The sequence below is a fragment of the Rhinichthys klamathensis genome, unplaced genomic scaffold, assembly GCF_029890125.1.
Source record: "Rhinichthys klamathensis goyatoka isolate OS25496 unplaced genomic scaffold, OSU_Roscu_1.1 h1tg000661l_1, whole genome shotgun sequence".
NCBI lineage: Eukaryota > Metazoa > Chordata > Actinopteri > Cypriniformes > Leuciscidae > Rhinichthys > Rhinichthys klamathensis.
Window position 1 is genome coordinate 472,897 of NW_026607103.1, and position 23,095 is coordinate 495,991.

The following is a 23,095-nucleotide window of genomic DNA, read 5'->3' on the forward strand; positions in this document are numbered from 1 at the left end:
CTACACTTTTGTTAAGAAAGGGACGTAATAGTTTTTAAAGAATGAATCCATTGGCATTTCAAATGCAACACAACAGCCTCCATCATCACCAGTGGCTTCTGGGACTTTCATGCAGGTCAGCCAGTGTCTGTTGCCTTTCTCTCTCCAACCATTCAGTGCGAGACACGCGCCAAAGAAGGTGATGTTGAAGAGGTAGTAGAACAGAAGAGCTGTGCTGGTGTACATGCAGAAGGACTGAACTGAGCGGAAGGGCGTCAAGAGACCGATGTAGAAAGCCAGCACATCTGTCAGCGTGGTGATAGTGATGGACACTGAACACAGCCACCCACACCTTCATCCTGACAGTCTAACCTGTGGGAAGAGACAAGGGATAAATGACATAGCTACTGATAGAAACATGTGCTAATGTGATTTTTACTTCTTTATGATACCTTAAACAAGACAGAATTGGGTAACAATTTAGAAATACTATTCTGTCATTAATTAATAACTGTACAGGAACAAATGAGTAACGCATTATTAATACTGTAAGTCAAGTCAAGTCACCTTTATTTATATAGTGCTTTTTACGACACAAATTGTTTCAAAGCAGCTTTACAGAGATAACAGGAAAATAATGTTGTAATAGTACTGTTAAATTTAAAATTAAATGTTATATGTCCCCAACTAAGCAAGCCAAAAGCCAGTGGCGACAAAGGTGAAGAAAGGCGAAAAAGGCGACAGTGGCAAGGAACCAAAACTCCATCAGGTGACAGAATGGAGAAAAAAACCTTGGGAGAACCCAGACTCAGTCAGGGGGCCAGTCCTCCTTTGGCCAACGAAGGAACAGTCTCTGATTTTGATTTAGGCAGCATAATAGGTCAGAAGTCAGATGGGATCAGAACTTTCACGATATTTATCCAGTTCATCTGGTTTAGGTTGGAGTCATCACGCCGGTGTGGAGATGAGTTTGTTGAGGTGTCCATGAGGCCTTCACAGGGTTGATGAGGCTGGCACTTCAGGGATGCGTTGTCGTCGTGTCCATGTGATGGTCCTTCCTCAGATCTGGATATGGTCTGGATCCGGCGGTTTGCGGTAAACCTCGGGATAAACAGAGAGACTAATATTAGCGTAGACGCCATCCTTCTTAAGATGTACAAAGTACATCAGGAATTATGAGAAGTGTTCCCGGTTCCGGCTGATCTAAAACTATACAGCCTAACATTGAATTATAGAAATCTATAATGTGTTATGTGTATGCTAAGCCAAAGAGATGTGTTTTTAGTCTAGATTTAAGCTGTCAGACTGTGTCTGCTTCCCGGACCATGTTAGGAAGATTGTTCCAAAGTTTTGGTGCTAAATAGGAAAAGGATCTCCCGCCAGAAGTCGATTTTGAAATTCTAGGTATTATCAACTGGCCAGAATTTTGAGATTGCAATAGACGTGAAGGACTATAATGCGTTAAGAGCTCGCTCAAGTACTGCGGAGCTAAACCATTTAGTGCTTTGTAAGTAATCAACAATATTTAAAAATTTATACGATATTAATAGGGAGCCAATGCAGTGTTGACAGAACCGGGCTAATATGGTCATACTTCCTGGTTCTGGTAAGAACTGTAGCGGCTACGCTTCGAACTAGCTGTAGTTTGTTTATTAAGCGTGCAGGGCACCCACCCAGTAGAGCATTACAATAATCTAGTCTTGATGTCAAGAACGGATGAACTAATTGTTCTGCATTTGTTAATGAGAGCATATGGCGTAATTTAGATATATTTTTAAGATGGAAAAATGCGGTTTTACAGATACTAGACACGTGACTTTCAAATGAAAGATTGGTATCAAAGAGCACACCCAGGTTCCTAACCGACGACGAAGACTTGACAGAGCAACATTAAGTGTTAGACAGTATTCTAGGTTTTTGTGGAAACCTGTGGAAGTTTTTTGTCCAATAATTAGAATCTCTGTTTTTTCAGAATTTAGTAGTAGGAAATTACTAGTCATCCAATTTTTTATATCACCTATGCATTTCGTTCATTTTGTGAATTGGTAAGTTTCGTTAGGTTTTGAAGAAATATACAGCTGAGTATCATCAGCATAACAGTGAACGCTAATTCCATGTTTCCTAATGATATCTCCTAATGGTAGTGTGGCATCAGGGGCTCGGGCTCATTGAAGAATACTAACCGCCCTAAGGGCGCACAGATTCGTTATCAACGTGGGCAAAGAGACGTGGGTGAAACACATGTGCAAAAATAAGTATTTTTTTATTTCTCATATGCATTTACATAATAAATAATTAAAAAGGTCACATAATCTCAGGCTCAACTTCACAGTAACATGTACCATCTGTATCATACAACAACAACAACATACTCACAAGAAACCCTTTGACCGGAGTGGTGGTACCTGGAGGTACAGGCTAGCCGCTAATTTAATATGAGCCCCTATCCCCATACACGCGCTCCCACACACACGTGAAGATTAGCTGCAAACAGACACACGGCATAGGTGTAACCACCCCACACACAATGGCAGCTAGCCACCCCTCTCCAGGAACCTCCAGCTCCTACAAAAGAAGAAATCACACAAAAATGGATCAGCACATTTAAAACACAATATAAACTCACCATAACACACAGAAAAAATACAAATCACTGTTCTCCTAAGAGAAAACATATTCAAAGCACACAGTTCACTCAATCAACAGCAATCAATACAATGCACAGAATGCACGGCAAACTATAACGAATAACAAGCAATCATAAACATCAACTCCATTCACAACTATAGTATCACGGTTGAAACGGTGGCCGCGGGTAAAGGCAGACCAACCAGCACACAGTATCTTTACGGCGTGCACAGTCATCCGGAGATTAATCGTAAAAGCAAGACATACATCAGAGTTGGACAGGTGGCCGCGGTTAAAAGCAGACCGACCAGCACACCGGATCGTCACGGCGTGCGCAGTTACCAGGAGATACCCAATAGAAGCAAAACAGCAACATAGTCCCACTCAACCGTTCCCCAAGTTAGATTTGTCGCTCGATCCCATTAGATACAACGGGGGAGCCCTCAGATATGCCGATAACCCTGCCGAGCATAACAATATGTTAATGAAAGTAATATAACTAAGGTCGACAGATATAATTATACATACCAGCAGATGTAATCGGCCCATTCATGGCCACGCGCCATGCGGGGATACAGACGCTCAGTCGGAAGCATGCCGCTGTAATTGACAGACTATGAATATCTCGCTGAGAGCAGCAAGGGATAACTCACACGTAAACAAACTAATGTTACCTGAGACGAATCGGCTGCACGCGCCCAGCAGACAGGGAGACCAGACCGCGGTTAACCCTTAGGCGGCCACGGATGAAAGTGACATCCGACGCCGCCAAGGCACACATCCGGTCGCCCAAATCCCCTTCCTTTATATGCCATCCCACGGCGCCCAATCAACTACTTGCATGTGCATGCTCTCAGTAGGTGGAGTTAGTCCACCCTGCTACAGTAGGATGTGCAGAGTGAACAGCAATGGTCCTAGAACTGAGCCTTGTGGTACACCATACTGAACTTGTGATCGATAAGACATCTCTTCATTTACTGCTACAAACTGATAACGGTCAGATAAGTATGATTTAAACCATGCTAGTGCAATTCCACTAATGCCAAGATAGTTTTCTAGTCTATTTAAAAGAATGTTGTGGTCGATAGTATCAAATGCACCACTAAGATCAAGTAACACTAATAGAGAGATACAACCACGATCGGATGATAAGAGCAAATCATTTGTGACTCTAATGAGAGCAGTCTCAGTACTATGATACGGTCTAAATCCTGACTGAAAATCCTCGCAGATATAATTTCTTTCTAAAAAGGAACACGGTTGTGAGGATACTGCTTTTTCCAGTATCTTTGACAGAAAAGGCAGATTCGAGATCGGCCTGTAATTGACTAATTCTGTATGATCAAGTTGCGTTTTTTTAACAAGCGGTTTAATCATAGCCAGCTTAAAGGTTTTTGGTACGTATCCTAGAGACATCTACTTTAGTAACTACTATTAACTAAAAATAAACTCTATTAACGTATTAGTGAGTAGGGAGGGTGGGGTAAGATGAGCCAGTGGGTAAGTTGACCCAGCCCCTTTATCTTGGCAACTGTACACTTGTATTGTCATGTGACAATATATTTTGGAACCACCCATCATTTCTACCAGACTGAAAAGGAAAAGCACATGGGAAGCACCCATTTACTTTAAAAACTGTTTTTGGATTGTCAAAATAAAATTTGAGCAGAACCAATGTTATTGTTGTTACGTCTAAGCAAATTTGTCCAGGTCTAAATGATCCATATTGGTGATATAGCAATGTATAAAACCATGCAAATCATTTGGCTAAATATTAGCCTGAATTGGTAAGCTAGCTAGTTTTGTCCAAAATGTCAGCTTGAAGTCCCTGTAAATGCAATAAAAAATAATAATAATAATAATACTAAAAAAAATGTAAACACATTATAAATGTTAGAAATGTATTGCTAAAACATATTACAAAGACTGTGAACTGTAAAGTACTGAATTGTGGAGTTAGACCGTTAAACAGTTTTTCACCATTGCTGTGTTCCGGATTTTTTGCAGGGCTAAAACTGGAGTCCCTGAGCTCCTGGACACGCCCCTACTTGATGACGCACTGGAGCCCCTGAGCTCCTGGACACGCCTCTACTTGATGACGCACTGGAGTCCCTGAGCTCCTGGACACGCCCCTACTTGATGACGCACTGGAGCCCCTGAGCTCCTGGACACGCCTCTACTTGATGACTCAATGGAGTCCCTGAGCTCCTGGACACGCCCCTACTTGATGACGCACTGGAGTCCCTGAGCTCCTGGACACGCCCCTACTTGATGACGCACTGGAGTCCCTGAGCTCCTGGACACGCCCCTACTTGATGACGCACTGGAGCCCCTGAGCTCCTGGACACGCCCCTACTTGATGACGCACTGGAGTCCCTGAGCTCCTGGACACGCCCCTACTTGATAACGCACTGGAGCCCCTGAGCTCCTGGACACGCCCCTACTTGATGATGCACTGGAGCCACTGAGGCTGGCCCCTCCCCTAACAATATAAATAGAGCACATTCACATCAGTTTGCCACTCAATCGCGAGTTACTTTCGGTAGTATTAGTTACTACAGCCTACAGTTTGCTAGTTAGCTATGCCTTCGTCATGGAAATGCGTACTACCTGGATGCGACCACGTACAAAACAGATCGGTGTCCTTATTTAAATTTCCGAAAAACGATCACATCAAGAAGAATTGGATTCATTTTGTGAAGAGCCACCTTGATGTAGAGCTGAGGATCACCGCCAAAACCTTCCTCTGTAGTGATCATTTTACACAGGATAGTTTTATAAACTTAGATTCACTGGGATTCACTGATAATCCGATGTTACTGGTGAATGGGGCCGAACCGACTATCTCCTGCCTCGGCCTTCATCCTCCCATCGTGCCGAAAACTGGTGTATCATCGGCAGTGCGTGCCCACCGTGCGAGCATTCATTCCGGCTGTAGCAGTGACAGTTGAGTGTGGCAACGGCAGCTTTCTTGCGAGTGGGCGTGGTTTCAGCGAAGCCAGTGGACACGCCCCCAGCTTTAGAGAGCAGAGACTACTGCTATTTTTTTCAAGATTTTGATAGCTTATTTTATGTACTTGCCGGCTTTTTTTATCATTCAAATTTGACTGGGTGGCTAATAACACATTTTTCTGTGGTGTGACAAACTCAGAACACATACTTAATTTTGACTTTACAGGGACTTTAACACAAGTCATTATTATCCAAAACCGTCATTATTATCCAAAAGCTTACAAAAATACCACATTCGACTGAGCGCTATTATTCACTAATTCATTAATCAGAGCTTCTTGTTAGTTAACAGTAGCTAATAGAGTGTTAATAATGAGTTACTCATTTGTTCCTGTGTAGTTATTAATTAAAGACGGAAGAGTATTCTAAAGTTTTCCCCAGAATTTAAATGGTAATGGACAAGAAATATGTAACAGAGAAGAGGGGGATCACAGAGTCTGAATTGGTCTCGAACTCATTCCGTCTTGGTATTGATGTGAAGACAGACACATTGACCTGTAGAAATGAAAAGAAAAAAAAAACCTGTTCTGAATAATTACTGTACACATGTTTCATTGTGTATTCAGTTAATGATTTCTGTATACTTGAATTGCTGTCCAAATGAGTTTTGGTGCTTGACTTATTGGAAATGCTTGGATAAATGTCATATGAGCTTTAGATCTTCTCAGTTCTCGCTCATGCGTCGTGGCTCTCGAGAACTCACGTCAAAGGCTCACATGGAAGAAAATGAGTAGTTGAATAAAGTCATTATTTTTGTGGGGTTTTGCGCACAAAAAGTATTCTAGTCACTTGATAAACTTAAGGTTGAGCCACTGAAGTCACTTGGACTATTTTAACGATGTCTTTACTAACTTTTCTGGGCTGGCAGATGAAATGACCTTGTAGCCTATGAAAGAGTGAGCCAGTTCTCAGATTTCATCAAAAATATTATAATTTGTGTTCCGAAGATAAACAAAAGTCTTACGGAGTTGGAACAACATGGGTTAGTAATTACTGACAGAATTTATTTTTTGGGTGAACTAACCCTTTCAGTTCCTCTGAGGCCCCGTTTACACGAGAACGATTCCGGGTGAAAACGTAAAAATATTTGATCGTATGTGCCTTTCGTTTACATGGCAACGGCGTTTTGGGGGCTTAAAAACGCAAAAAAGTGAAACCACCCTCCAGAGTGGAAATCTTAAAAACGCTCCACCGTCGCGTTCCCGTCTAAACGGTAAAAACGCAAATCTGCTCACGGTGGCTCTCGTCGCGTACGCGTTTACGTCATATGCATGCGCCAGTACAGGAAAATAACAACCAACATGTCAGATTATTTCCATACGTCGGACCTTCAAGTTGCCCTAGCAGCTCTGAAAAACATACAAGAGTCTTTTCAGCAGTTAAAAGACTAAGATAAGGCTAAGATATTGGTGTTGTTGTGTGGCAGTGCTTCACATTGCCACCTAGCCACCTGGAGTGCATACTACATCGAATTTCACACACTTTTGCGTCACCATATGCACGCGGATTTCCCAACCATAACGCTCGTCTAAACGCAGAATAAAAAGTGATAACGCAACGCCACTTTTGTGTTTTCTCTTCAGATTGTTTCCGTGTAAACATAGCATGAAGCTCAGCCGATGTAGTTGCTGCAGTAAACATTGTTGAATCATCTGCATACATAACTAAATTAGCATTATCAACACACTATAAATCATTTATAAAAATAGAAAATAAAAGTGGACCTAAACAACTTCCCTGTGGAACACCGCAGTAAGTATTTTTGGTCTCAGAAAAAGATCCATTATAAAATAGATTCTGATTCCTATTAGAAAGATAACTTCCAGTCCAGGCTGTACGTGAAAAACCATAACATTTCAGTTTGGCAACAAGAATATCATGGTCAATAACATCAAAGGCTGCTGTAAAATCTAAAAGAACAGAACCCACCAGTTTCTTATCATCTAGACATGCTAACCCTTGCTAACCCATGTGTATAAGAGTATTACAAATAGAATGTCCTGGTCTATAAGCATGTTGTGCATTAGCAAGCAATCTATTTATACTAAAATAATGTAAAACTTGCTTAAAAGTAATCTTCTCTAAAATCTTACTCAGAATAGGAAGTATACTAATTGGCCTACAGTTAGAATCTGAAAGGTATATTTTCCCCTTTTAAAGTAATATATATCATTTTGGTATAAATTTAGATTCTTTCCAAATATTTGGATATACACCACTATGCAAACATCTATTAAAAATATGACGGATTGGTTGAGAGAGCTGACTAGTGTTGAGGGGCTAGTCTTTTTGGGAAATCACTTTCTCAGAGATCTTTGATGCCAGAAATATTAGACTTTATTTTACAACAAAGCCGAGCATCCCCTGCAGGAGATCACTCCCCCAGCATGAGGTCACATCCTCCCGCAGGCGATCACTCCCGATTTTAGCTTGGTTCATACTTATATACATACATCCTTTTCCAAAGATGGTCATACACTTATAGATAGTTTTGGGTGAAGGTCTTGTACCATCTGACTTCTCAGAATAGAATTTTCTGCTGCCTCAACATTCAAGGTCTTTTTACAGGTTTCCAGACACACACAGAGGACATCCAAAGTCACACACAGAGGAAATAATTGTGTATTCTTATATAGCTAAATTACTTATTTTCTAAATAATAAAATCTTCAACATTCCCCCCTCTAGGGCTTATTTAAGCCCCACTTCAAAATCCTTTCCAGAGTGTAGTTTCAAAATCCAGCCCCCTCAGTTATGCTACCTAGTGACTCAATTGAGTCACCCATTCTTCCTTCCAATGACTAGATTATGCCACCACACTCCGGAGGAGCATAAGAACCAAACATCTCTCTCCATACATTTTTCTTTCTTTCAGTTGTTTTTTCGTTCTTTTCTTTCAATCGAGAGAGTGAAAGATTCTCTACTCCTTAATTAACATTAAAATTAAACAAATAATAAGACATTGTTATAAGTGTGTGTACATTTGTTTCAGCATTGCATGTTATTGACACAGTTATGTAGTGTAGATATCCTCTTCGACCTAGACACTTTGCACATCGTAGAAGGTCTCCTCTGGCTCATCAATCATCTTCGTCGTCCTCGTTTGAGGTACTCGAATCAACATCCAATGTTTGTAAATATCAATTTGGTTGCCCCAGTTTTCATTATCTTAATATTTCAGTTTAACCATTTGTTTAACCATGGTTTTCCAACTAGTGATCTTAATATGTAAAGTACACAACAGAATGATAACCCCCTTTCAATATTGCATCTCCAAAAAAACATCCCTTTGAGCCTAATTATGAGCACCTTGCCCATAATTCTCCAAACTTTACATTAAGTTTTCCTTAACTTCTGCTCTTAGGCTTCTTTAACTTAATCGTAATCGCTAATTTTTCCTTCCTGCGCAATATTATTTGGGAAAAGTGCAACACTGATCTCCTAACATAAGTCATTCTACTTATTTTTCTCATAATTGTTTTCCTCTTAATGTAGACAAAGCATTACAATAAATCTCTGCTGATTATAGTAGTATAATTGATTCATTCTGCATTTTTATTTCGCATGATCCATATGAATATGGTATCAAAATATGAAATACATACCTCTTTCCTATTTTTAATATTTTTATTATATTAATCGCTTTATATATTTTTAATCGCTTCTTATTTTTATGAAGGAATATCAATTCTTAAATTCGAAGAATCAATCTTTTAGTCAGTCATTTTTAGTTGATGAACGAACAGAACATTTTAGTGAATCTTCTATTTAATTAATCGCAATATGCTTTGATACTTTCATTCGTTTTTCATTTCACATTCTGTCAATTTTATTTCCAAATTTAAACAATAAATACCCTTTGACATTTTTTATCTCACGTATTGTAGCTTCTCATTCTCATTGTAGCTCCTCAGTTCAAGACTACCTTAACTCAAACTAAGAAAGCTTGAGAGCAATGTTACATTTATCTCATAAAAGTCATTCAATTAAACTCATTAGACAATTAGAAAAAATAACTAGAAAATAACTTTTTGCGCTATCTTACATATCCATTATATGTACCTTTCTTTTTCTGTATATCTAACAATCTAAGAGTATTTATATCAACCATTTAAACATAAATCATTATAAATTACTTATTATTAAAACTTCCTTGTATGTAATTTAAGTGTTTGTATACAATTAATTCATTTTAATCTTCAATATTTCTGCAATGAATGCTGACCCATTATCTGAACTTATTTCTGATAACATTTCAAATCTAAGGATTCTTACTTAGTTAGAAATGTATTTTGCTCCTGCCCCTCCTCTGCTGATTTAATTGCTTTCACCCATTCATATTATGTCCACATAATCCATTACCAAGTGTTTAGATACAAACTTTGCAAAAAATGCCTTTTAATTTAATTTTAATTTCCTTAATTTTACCTTAATTTTGCCTACACTTATTCCCCCCTTGCACATGGTTTTTTAATACCATGCGCATCTGGATTGAGACTATTCAAAAGTATTGTTGGTTCAACAAACTGTCCTTCATGTAAATGCCAAATATCTTTTTTGGCCCCCCTCTGCTGCCATTTAGATTGTTCACAAGGGTCAAGTCAAGTCAAGTCACCTTTATTTATATAGCGCTTTTTACAATACAAATTGTTTCAAAGCAGCTTTACAGAGATAACAGGAAAATAATGTTGTAATAGTATTGTTAAATTCAAAATTAAATGTTAAAATGTCCCCAACTAAGCAAGCCAAAAGCCAGTGGCGACAAAGGTGAAGAAAGGCGAAAAAGGCGACAGTGGCAAGGAACCAAAACTCCATCAGGTGACAGAATGGAGAAAAAAACCTTGGGAGAACCCAGACTCAGTCAGGGGGCCAGTCCTCCTTTGGCCAACGAAGGAACAGTCTATGATTATGATTTAGGCAGCATAATAGGTCAGAAGTCAGATGGGATCAGAACTTTCACGATATTTATCCAGTTCATCTGGTTTAGGTTGGAGTCATCACGCCGGTGTGGAGATGAGTTTGTTGAGGTGTCCATGAGGCCTTCACAGTGTTGATGAGGCTGGCACTTCAGGGATGCGTTGTCGTCGTGTCCATGTGATGGTCCTTCCTCAGATCTGGATATGGCCTGGATCCGGCGGTTTGCGGTAAACCTCGGGATAAACAGAGAGACTAATATTAGCGTAGACGCCATCCTTCTTAAGATGTACAAAGTACATCAGGAATTATGGGAAGTGTTCCCGGTTCCGGCAGATCTAAACTATACAGCCTAACATTAAATTATAGAAATCTATAATGTGTTATGTGTATGCTAAGCCAAAGAGATGTGTTTTTAGTCTAGATTTAAACTGACAGACTGTGTCTGCTTCCCGGACCATGTTAGGAAGATTGTTCCAAAGTTTTGGTGCTAAATAGGAAAAGGATCTCCCGCCAGCAGTTGATTTTGATATTCTAGGTATTATCAACTGGCCAGAATTTTGAGATCGCAATAGACGTGAAGGACTATAATGCGTTAAGAGCTCGCTCAAGTACTGCGGAGCTAAACCATTTAGTGCTTTGTAAGTAATCAGCAATATTTAAAAATGTATACGATGTTTAATAGGCAGCCAATGCAGTGTTGACAGAACCGGGCTAATATGGTCATAGTTCCTGGTTCTGGTAAGAACTCGAGCTGCTGCGTTTTAAACTAGCTGTAGTTTATTTATTAAGCGTGCAGGGGAACCACCCAGTAGAGCATTACAATAATCTAGCCTTGAGGTCATGAACGCATGAACTAATTGTTCCGCATTTGTCAGTGAGAGCATATGACGTAATTTAGATATATTTTTAATATGGAAAAATGTGGTTTTACAGATACTAGACTCGTGACTTTCAAATGAAAGATTGGTATCAAAGAGCACACACACACACACACACACCCAGGTTCCTAACCGACGACGAAGACTTAACAGAGCAACATTAAGTGTTAGACCAGGGGTTTCAAACTCAACTTAACTGGGGGCCGCTGGAGGTAGAGTCTGGGTCAGGCTGGGCCGCATCAAGTATTCCACAAAAAAATAGTATTCAAGTATTCCAAAAAAGGAGCACAACTGATCTTCTCAATCTTTATTATTAACGTTTCTTCTGATCTGTTCCTCTGAATTTGAACATTCCTTTCTGTACATGATTGGTTCTTCATGAGCTGTCCTTCTGACAGTTGAAGTTCATTTTACAAACTTTCTTTATCTTTTCCTTATAACACATATTTGTGGTACTTATATTTCCTCATGTCCTTTTTATTTTCAATATGATATTGAATGTTTTTTGGAAGGCACATTTCCTTTTATTATACTTAGAAAAACAATTATTGCTTTTGAAATACAAATATTTGCAGTCATGTCTGCCCGTCTTATTGAATTCTTGAATTCTTTCTACACATGTACAGTATAGTGTCTCAGGCAAATTACTGACTGCACAAATCAAAGCAAACCTTCTTATCAACCTGTTGGACACATATTACAAGCTCAAAATGACTATTCTCACATTGTTTTAGAGCAAGGATCTCCAACATGTCGCTCGTGAGCTACCAGTAGCTCGAGGCCTGATTGGTGGTAGCTCGCCAAGGGGCCGTTCACATATTTTGCACGCTCAAGTTCGTTATTTCAAATGTAGGCGCGCGGCAAGCCCGCTCATAATTGAAGCGACGCGCTCATTTTTTCCAGGCGCAGTATGTTTGTACTTCGCGGTTGTCTATGACAACTATTAACAACAAACCCACCGTAAGCTGTCACGAGACTATCTATGGTAGCCCATAAGGGATAAAAAAATAAAAACGCGGCACACGCAACGACGGGCCGCACTAACATTAAACTTTAATGTCAAGTAGGGGGCCACAAAATATCACCCCGCGGGCCTCAAATGGCCCTCGGGCCGCGAGTTTTGAGACCACTGTGTTAGACAGTATTCTAGGTTATTACGTTTGGAAGTTTTTTGTCCAATAATTAGAATCTCTGTTTTTTTCAGAATTTAGTAGTAGGAAATTACTAGTCATCCAATTTTTTATATCAGCTATGCATTCCGTTAATTTTGTGAAATGGTAAGTTTCGTCGGGGCATGAAGAAATATACAGCTGAGTATCATCGGCATAACAGTGAAAACTAATTCCATGTTCCCTAATGATATCTCCTAATGGTAGCATGTACAGAGTGAACAGCAGTGGTCCTAGTACTGAGCCTTGTGGTACACCATACTGAACTTGTGATCGATAAGACATATCTTCATTTATTGCTACAAACTGATAACGGTCAGATAAGTATGATTTAAACCATGCTAGTGCAATTCCACTAATGCCAACATAGTTTTCTAGTCTATTTAAAAGAATGTTGTGGTCAATGGTGTCAAATGCAGCACTAAGATCGAGTAACACTAATATAGAGATACAATCGCGATCGGACATTAAGAGCAAATCATTTGTGACTCTAACGAGAGCTGTCTCAGTACTATGATACGGTCTGAATCCTGACTGAAAATCCTCGCAGATATCATTTCTTTCTAGAAAGGAACACAGTTGTGAGGATACTGCTTTTTCCAGTATCTTTGACAGAAAAGGCAGATTCGAGATCGGCCTGTAATTGACTAATTCTGTAGGATCAAGTTGCGGTTTTTTAACAAGCGGTTTAATCATAGCCAGCTTAAAGGTTTTTGATACGTATCCTAGAGACAAAGACGAATTAATGATATTTAGAAGAGGATCTATCATACAAGTTGTCGATTTAGATGAATTAACAAGTTTGCAAAATTCTTCCTCTCCTATGGCAACAAATTAATCAAAATGTTCCTCAGGGACACTACAATGCACTGCCTGATGCGATACTGATGCGATACTGTAGTAGACGGTTGCATAGTTATAATTTTGTCCCTGATATTATCGATCTTATAAGTGAAGAAGTTTATAAAGTCATCACTGCTGTGTTTCTTGGAAACTTCTGGGCTTGAAGCTTTCTTTTTCGTTAGTTTAGCCACTGTTTCAAATAAATACCTAGGATTATATTTATTTTCTTCTAATAGGGTTGAAAAATAAGCAGATCTAGCAGTTTTTAAGGCCTCTCTGTAAGCCATAGGTCGGCAACCCGCGGCTCTAGCGCCGCCCTAGTGGCTCCCTGGAGCTTTTTCAAAAATGTCAAAATGGAAAAAATATTTTTTGTTTTAATATAATTTCTGTAGGAGGAAAAACATGACAAATATTCTTAAAGTTTTTCAACGTTGTAAAAATGTGTATAATAAATACATTTCTGTCAACGAAGAATTTACGTCATAGACTGTGACACACATGTCTGTAAGATCGGCGTGATGCCAGACCGGTGGCTGACAAACAAACAAACAAACCGGCGGGTGTGTCATGGGCCATGGATCCCAAGGGGAAAAAGAGAAAGATAGCTGAGCACTCCCAACGCACTCTAGTGCGGCGTGGGACTAGATTTGATGGCCGAGTGCGAGCGCGGGCGCGTGGGGTAATGCACTCACTCTACTAAAACAAAATAGAAACGATTTACAGGCCAGAATTTCTATTCCTAATGTGTTTGCAGCGTTGAGCGATATAGCCAATCACAGACATATGTGTTGATTTCTTGAATGCAATGGCCAATCAGAAGCATTTAAGATAGACTCCCCTCACCGCTCAAAACTGACGTTTTTGTTCAGTGCTGAATTCTGTATGCTGGCAAATCCTTTAATTATAACGAACAAAGTGTGGATATTATGAAAGATTCATTGTGCAGTCAGCTTCATTGATAATAACAGAGATGTGGGAGATCGCGATGAACTGTCAGCTTTTTAGGAATTATTAAGAGAGCGCACTTTGCGCGCATTCAGTCATGTCAAACCATGCACGCAGTAAACTGTTTGCTTTTATGTTAAATTAACAGTGGTTTGTGTCTTAATGCTTTAATAACAAATAATTTATCAGGAGGATGTATGGTGGTGACACGTAGGCTAACTTGAAAGTATTTGGAGGTACTGAAAAAAGTGTATTTGCGGGCGGGAGCGGGACAAAACATACATGTTGCGGGCGGGAGAAAGAAAGTTGAGAACGTCAGTTATAACGACCCACGCATTAAAAAATGGTCGGGTTAAAATCGGGTTCATAATTACGTTTAATGTGTCGGGCCGGGCTTGATTTTTTGGGCCCGATCTAAGCTCTAATTTGTAGCCTACTTATCATTTTGATACTAATAATATAACACTTACAGCATGTGTTGCCTTCATTATAAGGCTTATATAAAGCTTTTAATTTTTTGCGGCTCCAGACAGATTTTTTTTTTTTTTTTTTGGGTCCAATATGTCTCTTTCAACATTTTGGGTTGCCGACCCCTGCTGTAAGCAATCGAGCTCTCCTTCCATGAAATCCGAAATACCTCTAGTTTTGTTTTGTTCCAGTTGCGCTCCATTTTTCTGGCTGCTCTCTTAAGGGCCCGGGTGTGCTCGTTGTACCACGGCGTTGGACTATTTTCTTTAATCTTCTTTAAGTGCAACGGAGCAACAGCATCTAAAGTGCTGGAAAAGAGAGAGTTAAAAGTTTCTGTTGCAATATCAAGTTCTTCTAAGCTATCTGGGATGCTGAGATGATGAAACTGATTAGGAAGATTCTTGATAAAGCAATCTTTAGTGGCAGAAGTGATAGGTCTAACAAATTCATAACATGGAGTCGGCTTTGCAGCCTTGGCTAAATGTAATTTACACGAGACTAGATAATGATCTGAGATGTCGTTCCTCTGCTGCAGAATTTCAACAGCATCAATATCTATTCCATGTGATAGTATTAGATCTAGAGTATGATTAGGACAACGAGTAGGTCCTGACACGTGTTGTCTAACTCCAATTGAGTTTACAATGTCTTTAAATGCCAATCCCAATGCATCTTTTTCATTATCTACATGTATATTAAAATCACCAACAATTAGGACTTTATCTGCAGCCAATACTAATTCTGATAGAAATTCTTTGATAAAATCTTTATGGTGCCCTGGTGGCCTGTATACAGTAGCCAGCAGAATTCTCAAACGTGATTTATCATTTACACCATATATTTTTACATTAAGCACCAACACTTCAAAAGAAGTATATTTAAAACTAGATTTCTTAGTGGTTTTGAAAATATTACTATAAATTACCGCATCACCTCCCCCTTTGCCTTTCAGACGAGGCTCATGTTTATAACCGTAATCTTGCGGGGTAGACTCATTTAAAGTAATGTAATCGTTTGGTTTTAGCCAGGTTTCTGTCAAACACAGCACATCTAGGTTATAATCTGAAATCATATCATCAACTATGAGCGCTTTTGAATTAAGGGATCGAATATTCAGCAACCCAAGCTTTATCGTTTGCTCATCTGTATTATATCTGTTTTTTATTTGTTGAACATCAATACAATTTTTACCCTTAAAGGGGTTTGGCAGTTTTTTGGATTTCCAAATTCGGGGAACAGACACAGTCTCTATATGATGATATCTAGGTGAAAGAGGCTCTATGTGATGGGATTTATCTGACCTTGGTGACGTGAGGCCGCTAGCAGACGGTCGGTTTAGCCAGTCTGTCTGCTTCCTGACCTGAGCCCCAGATTGTCATGTTTTATCTCTAAGACTATGAGCCAAATTACTAGAGAGAAGAGCAGCACCAGCCCAGGAGGGATGAATACCATCTCTTTTCAACAGGTCAGGCTTGCCCCAAAAACTTTTCCAATTGTCTATGAATTCTACATTATTTTGCGGACACCACTCAGACAACCAGCTATTTAGTGAACACAATCTACTAACTATCTCATCACTCCTTCGAACAGGAAGGGGGCCAGAGCAAATTACAGTGCCTGACATCATACTTGCGAGTTCAAACACCTCTTTAATATTAATTTTGGTGATCTCCGACTGGCGGAGTCGAACATCATTTGTGCCGACGTGAATAACAATCTTAGAGAATTTACGATTAGCATTAGCCAGCACTTTTAAATTTGCTTTGATGTCAGGCGCTCTGGCTCCCGGCAAACATGTGACTATGGTGGCTGGTGTCTCTATTTTCACGTTCCGTGTGATCGAATCACCAATTACCAGGGCACAATCAACAGAATTATCAGTGGATGTTTCACTGAGAGGGGCAAATCGATTTGTTATGGTAATCGGAACGGAAGAGTAGTTTTTTTATCTGCGACTAGAGCGATCTCTCACTGTCACCCATCTGCCCTGCTGCACAGGCAATAACTCAGCCGGAACCGAATCATGTAAAGAGTTCACTATGCTAGGCGCATCCAAAATAGTATCTAAAGCTCTAGCACACTTACTATCCTCAATTAAAGTTTGGATGCGTGTCTCTAATTCTGAAATCTTCTCCGTCAGCCTGACTGTCTCCTTGCATTTATCACATCTAAACCCTATATTGCCAACGGGGAAGGCTATGCTAAACGTGGCATGAAGTGCAGGTGACGATAACAGGACAAGACATTACTCACCGTGTTTGTTGACTGATTCTTGCTCACCTGGGCTTTTTATAAACTCAGAGGCGCGGGTGCACACGAGAAAAATAAAAAAATAAAAAAATAACTGAGCGCACGGGTGGCGCATTAACAGGCAAGCGAGTTAATAGCGTGTTGTGCTAAAAATGATGGAAGCTAGCGATGTCAGGTTAATCAGAGATGTTAGGTAAGATGTAGTTAGTAGTTTAAAAAAACTAGAAATGATAATAAATGATGGTTCAAAACAGAAATACGAATAGGAGACTTAGACGGAGCTTAGCTTACAGCCTCGAAGCAAACACTCACAACAGACAGCAACAAGCAGTGAGGCAGCAATAGGATATAGATCTATAGGATATCATATATGATGCAATGTATGTCCTTATTGGCCAGAGTTGTAATACTCCCCTCATATTCTTACTATATATTCTTTAAACCAGGGATTAATGAAGACCGGAAAGAATGGCACGTCTTGTCGGAATCTTCATTTCTAACAAATACCTATTCTAAACTTCTTAAATCTTCTTAAAGCAACACCATGGAACTTTTCCTCTTCGGTCGCCCTACTGGTTGGAAACTAAATTGTCCATTACCGCTGTCGTAAATAATTTAGCCTACCGTCGCACGAACGCTTGCTGTTTATCCAGCACTGGCTTTAGAACGAACGATGTCCACAGACAAGGTAGAATATCGAACCCTGGTGCGTTTGCGTGCATATTACGTCATCGCAAACGTGCACGGCGCATGACAGAAAACAGGACGCGGGTCAATATTGTGTTTTTTAATTAATTAATAAATTGAGTGAACAATACAGGTTTACTGTGCGTGTGTCACATAAGGTGGGCTTCTGCTGCTTGCAGACGGACTCTTTTGAGGAGACAGTGGATTTCCAAATTTGGTGCCCTGATTTCACGCGCAATGCACTAGACTGAGGGGGCTGCAGGCTCATTATCGCTCGTATCCAAGGTAAATCATCAACACTATCATCCCTTACAAGTGTTTTATTTAACTGAATACATCACAATAAGCTAAAACGCATGCGCAGGTCACTTTACTTCCTGAACAAGTGCGCACCCGAGTCCGTGTTGCTTTCACATTCACGCGAACCGCGGCACGGTTCGGGAGCAACCGAACTCACACCACCTCCTCCAGGTAGTCTCGGGTTCGGTACCCCAGTGCGCACCAGGTACGCATGACAGCGTTCACATTAGCGATTTTTCATGCGAACCGTGCCCCGTTCCCAACTAAACTGCCAGTGTGAAAGCCCCCTCAAGTTCTGTAGGCTACACAATCATGGGGAAGACTGCTGACTGACAGTTGTCCATTCTAAAAGAGTCAAAAAGTCGAGACAGGACCCATCGTTAAAATTTCTGTGTACACCACTCTAGTTCATCCAAAACAAACTAGAAAATAGACTCAAAGTGCTAAATACCGTAAATACCGGAATTATCCTTTAAGTAATATTCTAATTTTCGGATATACTGAATTTGGGATTTTCATTAGTTGTCAGTTTTAATCATCACAATTAAATGAAATAAACATTTGAAATATATCAGTCTGTGTGTAATGAATGAATATAATATCCAAGTTTCACTTTTTGAATGGAATTACTGAAATAAATAAACTTTTTGATGATATTCTAATTATATGACCAGCACCTGTAATGCTGATTTACATTCCAACAGGATCAGGAACAAGGAAATGTTGACCAGGAAATATTGTCTCTGCTATATATAATGGCATCCAGGAGAGAACATTAGCGGCAGAGGGGTTTATGCATTCATGCAAATACTGTGTCAATAAATTACTTACTCATTTACTTCAGTGACAATTGTGCTGAGATCAAGATCTTTTAATGCAAACATAAAATTCCCAATGTTCAGTGATGTGGTCGAATCAATGTACTTGAATGTAACTGGATTACAAATGCAAAGTTGTCTTTGCATTGACGTGTTTAAATGAATAGATGTGCATATAATAAATAGAACTGGATGAAAAAGTATAAAAGAAAAAAAGAAAAAGATGAACTTGATTAAAATATAAATACTCAAAAACATGTAAGATGCAGTGTATACATAAGAACAGAACAGTATGATTGATATTACTTCCGTGGTCAAATAAAAGTGCTATACATAGCTAAGCTCAAACAAAAAGAAAAAAAAGTTCATCCGTCCATTTTATAAACCACTTGTCACAGTGCCTATGGACAGTCAGGATCAGCACACCATACATTCTGAATCACAACTGCCTTTACTTGCCGTTCGCTTGTGTCACTGCTCTGAAAGATTATTATTTTTTTTTCATGACTGTTACTGCAAGTGCTGAGGAAGGTCAGGAACACCGGTATGAATACGATGCCATGGACGGCCCCAAACAGAATGACTAAGAACATGATTTTGAAGAAGGTCCTGAAGATGTAGCTTTTAGCAGCAGCGAGCACCACCACACCTGCGATAGTGGACACGGCACCCTGAACGATCGGATAGCCCAGTTTAGTGACGGCATCCATGGCTTTCTCATTCGCTGAGGACTTTTCACTTGACACATAAGCATAGGATATGTGAGCAGAGAAGTCGACAGAAAACCCGATACAAATAACAAGATTAATCATAGACACGGAGTCTAAACTAACATCCCATAATGCCATGAAACCGGTCACTCCCACAATGACAGATGCGATGGCAAATGTCACCCAGAGAGAGCAAAGAGGGTTTGGGATCAACAGGAGTGAAATGACTAACATTGCACATGTAGCAACTACTATATTCTGGATTGTATTACTGACGATGACGGCATATTGGTCGAAATAGATGAATGCAGGGTGGTACACTATCAGATCAACAACACATTTTTCTGCAGTTTCTCTAAATACATCCAGCATGTTCTTCTCATCGATCGCTGTGCTGATGTTCACAGTCTGAATAAACATACGTGATGCGTGAATTTGATTGTTAGTGAAATTAACATCTTGACTAAAACCAGACAGATTAAGAAATGCAGATAAATGGCTTTTGAATTGTGTTTCATTGCCTAAATTTAAATCTGCATTCAGTCCAAACTGCATGTATGCACTCAGCCAAGAAATCGGTGAAATGCCTGAATCTGCCACTGGCAGATTTAGAAAATTTTCCAAACACAAATCAAGACTTTTGCGGGCAGTTGGGTTCCAGTACTGAAAGTCTTCATCCTTTATAACTAGCATGACATTGGGACCAAAGGCAGAGAAGAATTCATCTTCTTTGTCATAGTAACTACCAACATATGAGCCGTCTGCTGCTAAATGTTTCAGATCTAGACCTTCCTGCATTTGGAAACATCCATAGATACTGACTGCCAAATACCCGGCATAGACCAGACACACCAGCGCCTTAACCCACACTCTTGTCAGAAAAGGGCCGTAATAGTTTTTAAAGAATGAATCCATTGGCATTTCAAATTCCTTATGTGTGTTTTCATCATACGCCCCACCAACACAACAGCCTCCATCATCACCAGTGGCTTCTGGGACTTTCATGCAGGTCAGCCAGTGTCTGTTGCCTTTCTCTCTCCAACCATTCAGTGCGAGACACGCGCCAAAGAAGGTGATGTTGAAGAGGTAGCAGAACAGAAGAGCTGTGCTGGTGTACATGCAGAAGGACTGAACTGAGCGGAAGGGCGTCATGAGACCGATGTAGAAAGCCAGCACATCTGTCAGCGTCGTGATAGTGATGGACACGCCGGCCTCTTTATACGTTTCTGCTAAACGAAGCTCAACGGCTTTATGAACTTCAGTCTTCTGCCAGCAGGAGATCATAATGAACATGTCATCGACACCAACACCTGGAGGAAAGCAGAGACGGTGAGCCTATGAACATCAGCTGTGAGACACCTACTAGGTGATGAAATAAAAGACATTTACCCAGAATCAGAAAGGGGGCTGTGGCCACAGTCATGGCAAACGGCATCCCACAGAACAGCAGCAGACCAAAGCTGGCCAACACGGCCATCCCAGCGGAGACCACACCGAACGCAGCCACCCACACCTTCGTCCTGACACAGTCCAACCTGGGGAAGAGGATAAGCTATAGGGATCAATCACATCGCCAGTGACAGAAACATGTGCTTATGTGATTCTTTTTTAATTATTTGAGATACCTTAAACAAGATAGAATTGACATGGTAATGGCCAGGAAATACGTAACAGAGAAGAGGGGGATCACAGAGTCTGAATTGGTCTCAAGCTCATTCTGTCTTGATATTGATGTAAAGTAAGACACATGGACCTGTAGAAAAGCAACACAAAACACAGTTCACTGTAGTTACTGTATGCATGAATGTGTTGCATTGTGTTGAAGCACAGTGAAGAAAAGGTTAGGGTAAATGAATAGCCAAGATAGACATGAATATCCTGGAGAAAAATCAAGAAAATGTACATCAATGTTGTTCAATTTATCAAATTAATTTTGGTGCTTGAATTATAGTCATTGGAGATTATTTGATTGATGTAATTTGAGGCACTTTTACATACACAATGGTCATCAGGTAGTTATGTACATGTAGATATAACTCATAACTCACAATCATTTCCATGACTTACCGTTTTCTGTTCTGTAGAGTTTGAGAGGAGTTTTAGAAAGCCATCAATCCAGTTTTTCATCTTTTCTTCTCCTTTCTTCTTCTCGTCTAAGAAATAAAAAAGCCTGACCGCTTTGGCACTGGTTAGGGCTGAGCTATCCGGATTTAGCTCTACACCGCCGATGGTTGTTCCCAGAAATGTGTCATTATTCATTGGATATTTTATGTTTGAAGAAACTATTTCAGCAGCATTATAATTTATAATGTCTAAAATTGCATTTGACATGCACCTTCCCTTTGTTTTGGCACAGAGGTTCTCAAAAGTGTTTCCTGACGTTATACTTTTCACTTGTCTGTCTAGCTCTATAATGTCATTAAAAGCTGCTTCAGTTAATATATTTTCTCTGTGCAAGCCTGTGATGATCACAGAGGCATAAGTGCCTTCAGACGAAAGCCGTAGCTGAGAAAACTCTTCTGATTGTGGGAAATTTTCCACCACAATCGCCCTCTCCAACTTGGCAGGTCCATTGACAGGCGTAAACTGGTCTTCAATATCATTTGCCTCCCTCTCGTGAAGAAAGATGAAACCAGGTCCAAGGGCAGCAGCCACACATAAAACTAATACAATAAACACACACGGATGTCTACCAACAACACAACCGAGTTTTTCAAAGACCAGAGACAGAGGCCTTTCAATGCAGTCTGTTTTACACTTCGCCATCCTCCATACACTTCAACAGTCAACAGTGAATATCTTGCTCTTCTGCAAAGCCCCAGAAACATACTCCTCCTGCAATGACTCAATGTTGTCATAACTTACTTATAGGCTGAGCTGAACACTGTTGCTCTTTAACAAATGAAGGTTACTCATTAGCAAACTTCCTTGTTGGCACCTGCCCCCTGTACCACTGAAACTGCATGCTTAACTATTGGGCCATTTTCAATATTAAGGGATCGTAATGAGGATGTGGATACACAAGTAAATTCTAGTCTTTAAAGAAATAAATGACTACAACACCCCGGGAATTCCCCCATCCAGGGAAATATTTGATTAAACTCAAAAGCTGCATTAGCTAACCTAGATTCACTTCTACAATGACGTGGGTCCAGTATAAAAATAGAAATACACTACATTACTACATTAAGCCAAGGCTGCAAAAAATATCTTACCTGCAGTAACGACAGCCACAAGAGGATATTTTCCTTTGAAATCACACTGTCTCACACAACATGATAAGAGAATATTTGGTAACACTTTACAATACGGGTGCACTAATACACGTTTTTCATGTTTCACTAATGCACAGATAATCATGAGTTAATGTATGACTCATGGAGAACTAAACCATTAATTAATGATTACTGCATCAGCAACTAATAAAGAGTCTATATGATTAATAGATTAAGTAATACATGAATTGCTATTAATTCAATTTGTCATTGTGTA

At 39.9% G+C, this 23,095-nt stretch overlaps 1 protein-coding gene across 1 annotated transcript; it reads right to left on the reverse strand.

Moving 5' to 3' along the window:
• On the reverse strand, nucleotides 1-22,448 carry LOC130076547 (patched domain-containing protein 3-like). The gene is made up of 6 exons (XM_056241665.1): nucleotides 21,671-22,448; nucleotides 21,229-21,356; nucleotides 20,993-21,138; nucleotides 19,349-20,913; nucleotides 2,472-2,544; nucleotides 1-311 (listed from the first exon to the last, which is right to left on the reverse strand). Exons 1-6 carry the CDS (start codon nucleotides 22,367-22,369, stop codon nucleotides 1-3), a joined length of 2,922 nt encoding a protein of 973 aa, XP_056097640.1. The 5' UTR covers nucleotides 22,370-22,448.
• Nucleotides 22,449-23,095: the final 647 nt, after the last annotated feature.

Excerpts from the sequence above, each read along its gene's own strand:
- LOC130076547 (XM_056241665.1), bottom strand. The coding sequence starts at position 22,369 with ATGGCGAAGTGTAAAACAGACTGCATTGAAAGGCCTCTGTCTCTGGTC. Across the intron at positions 21,139-21,228 it reads TCAATTCTATCTTGTTTAAG|GTTGGACTGTGTCAGGACGA; the intron begins GTATCTCAAATA and ends CCTCTTCCCCAG. Across the intron at positions 20,914-20,992 it reads AGCCCCCTTTCTGATTCTGG|GTGTTGGTGTCGATGACATG; the intron begins GTAAATGTCTTT and ends GCTTTCCTCCAG.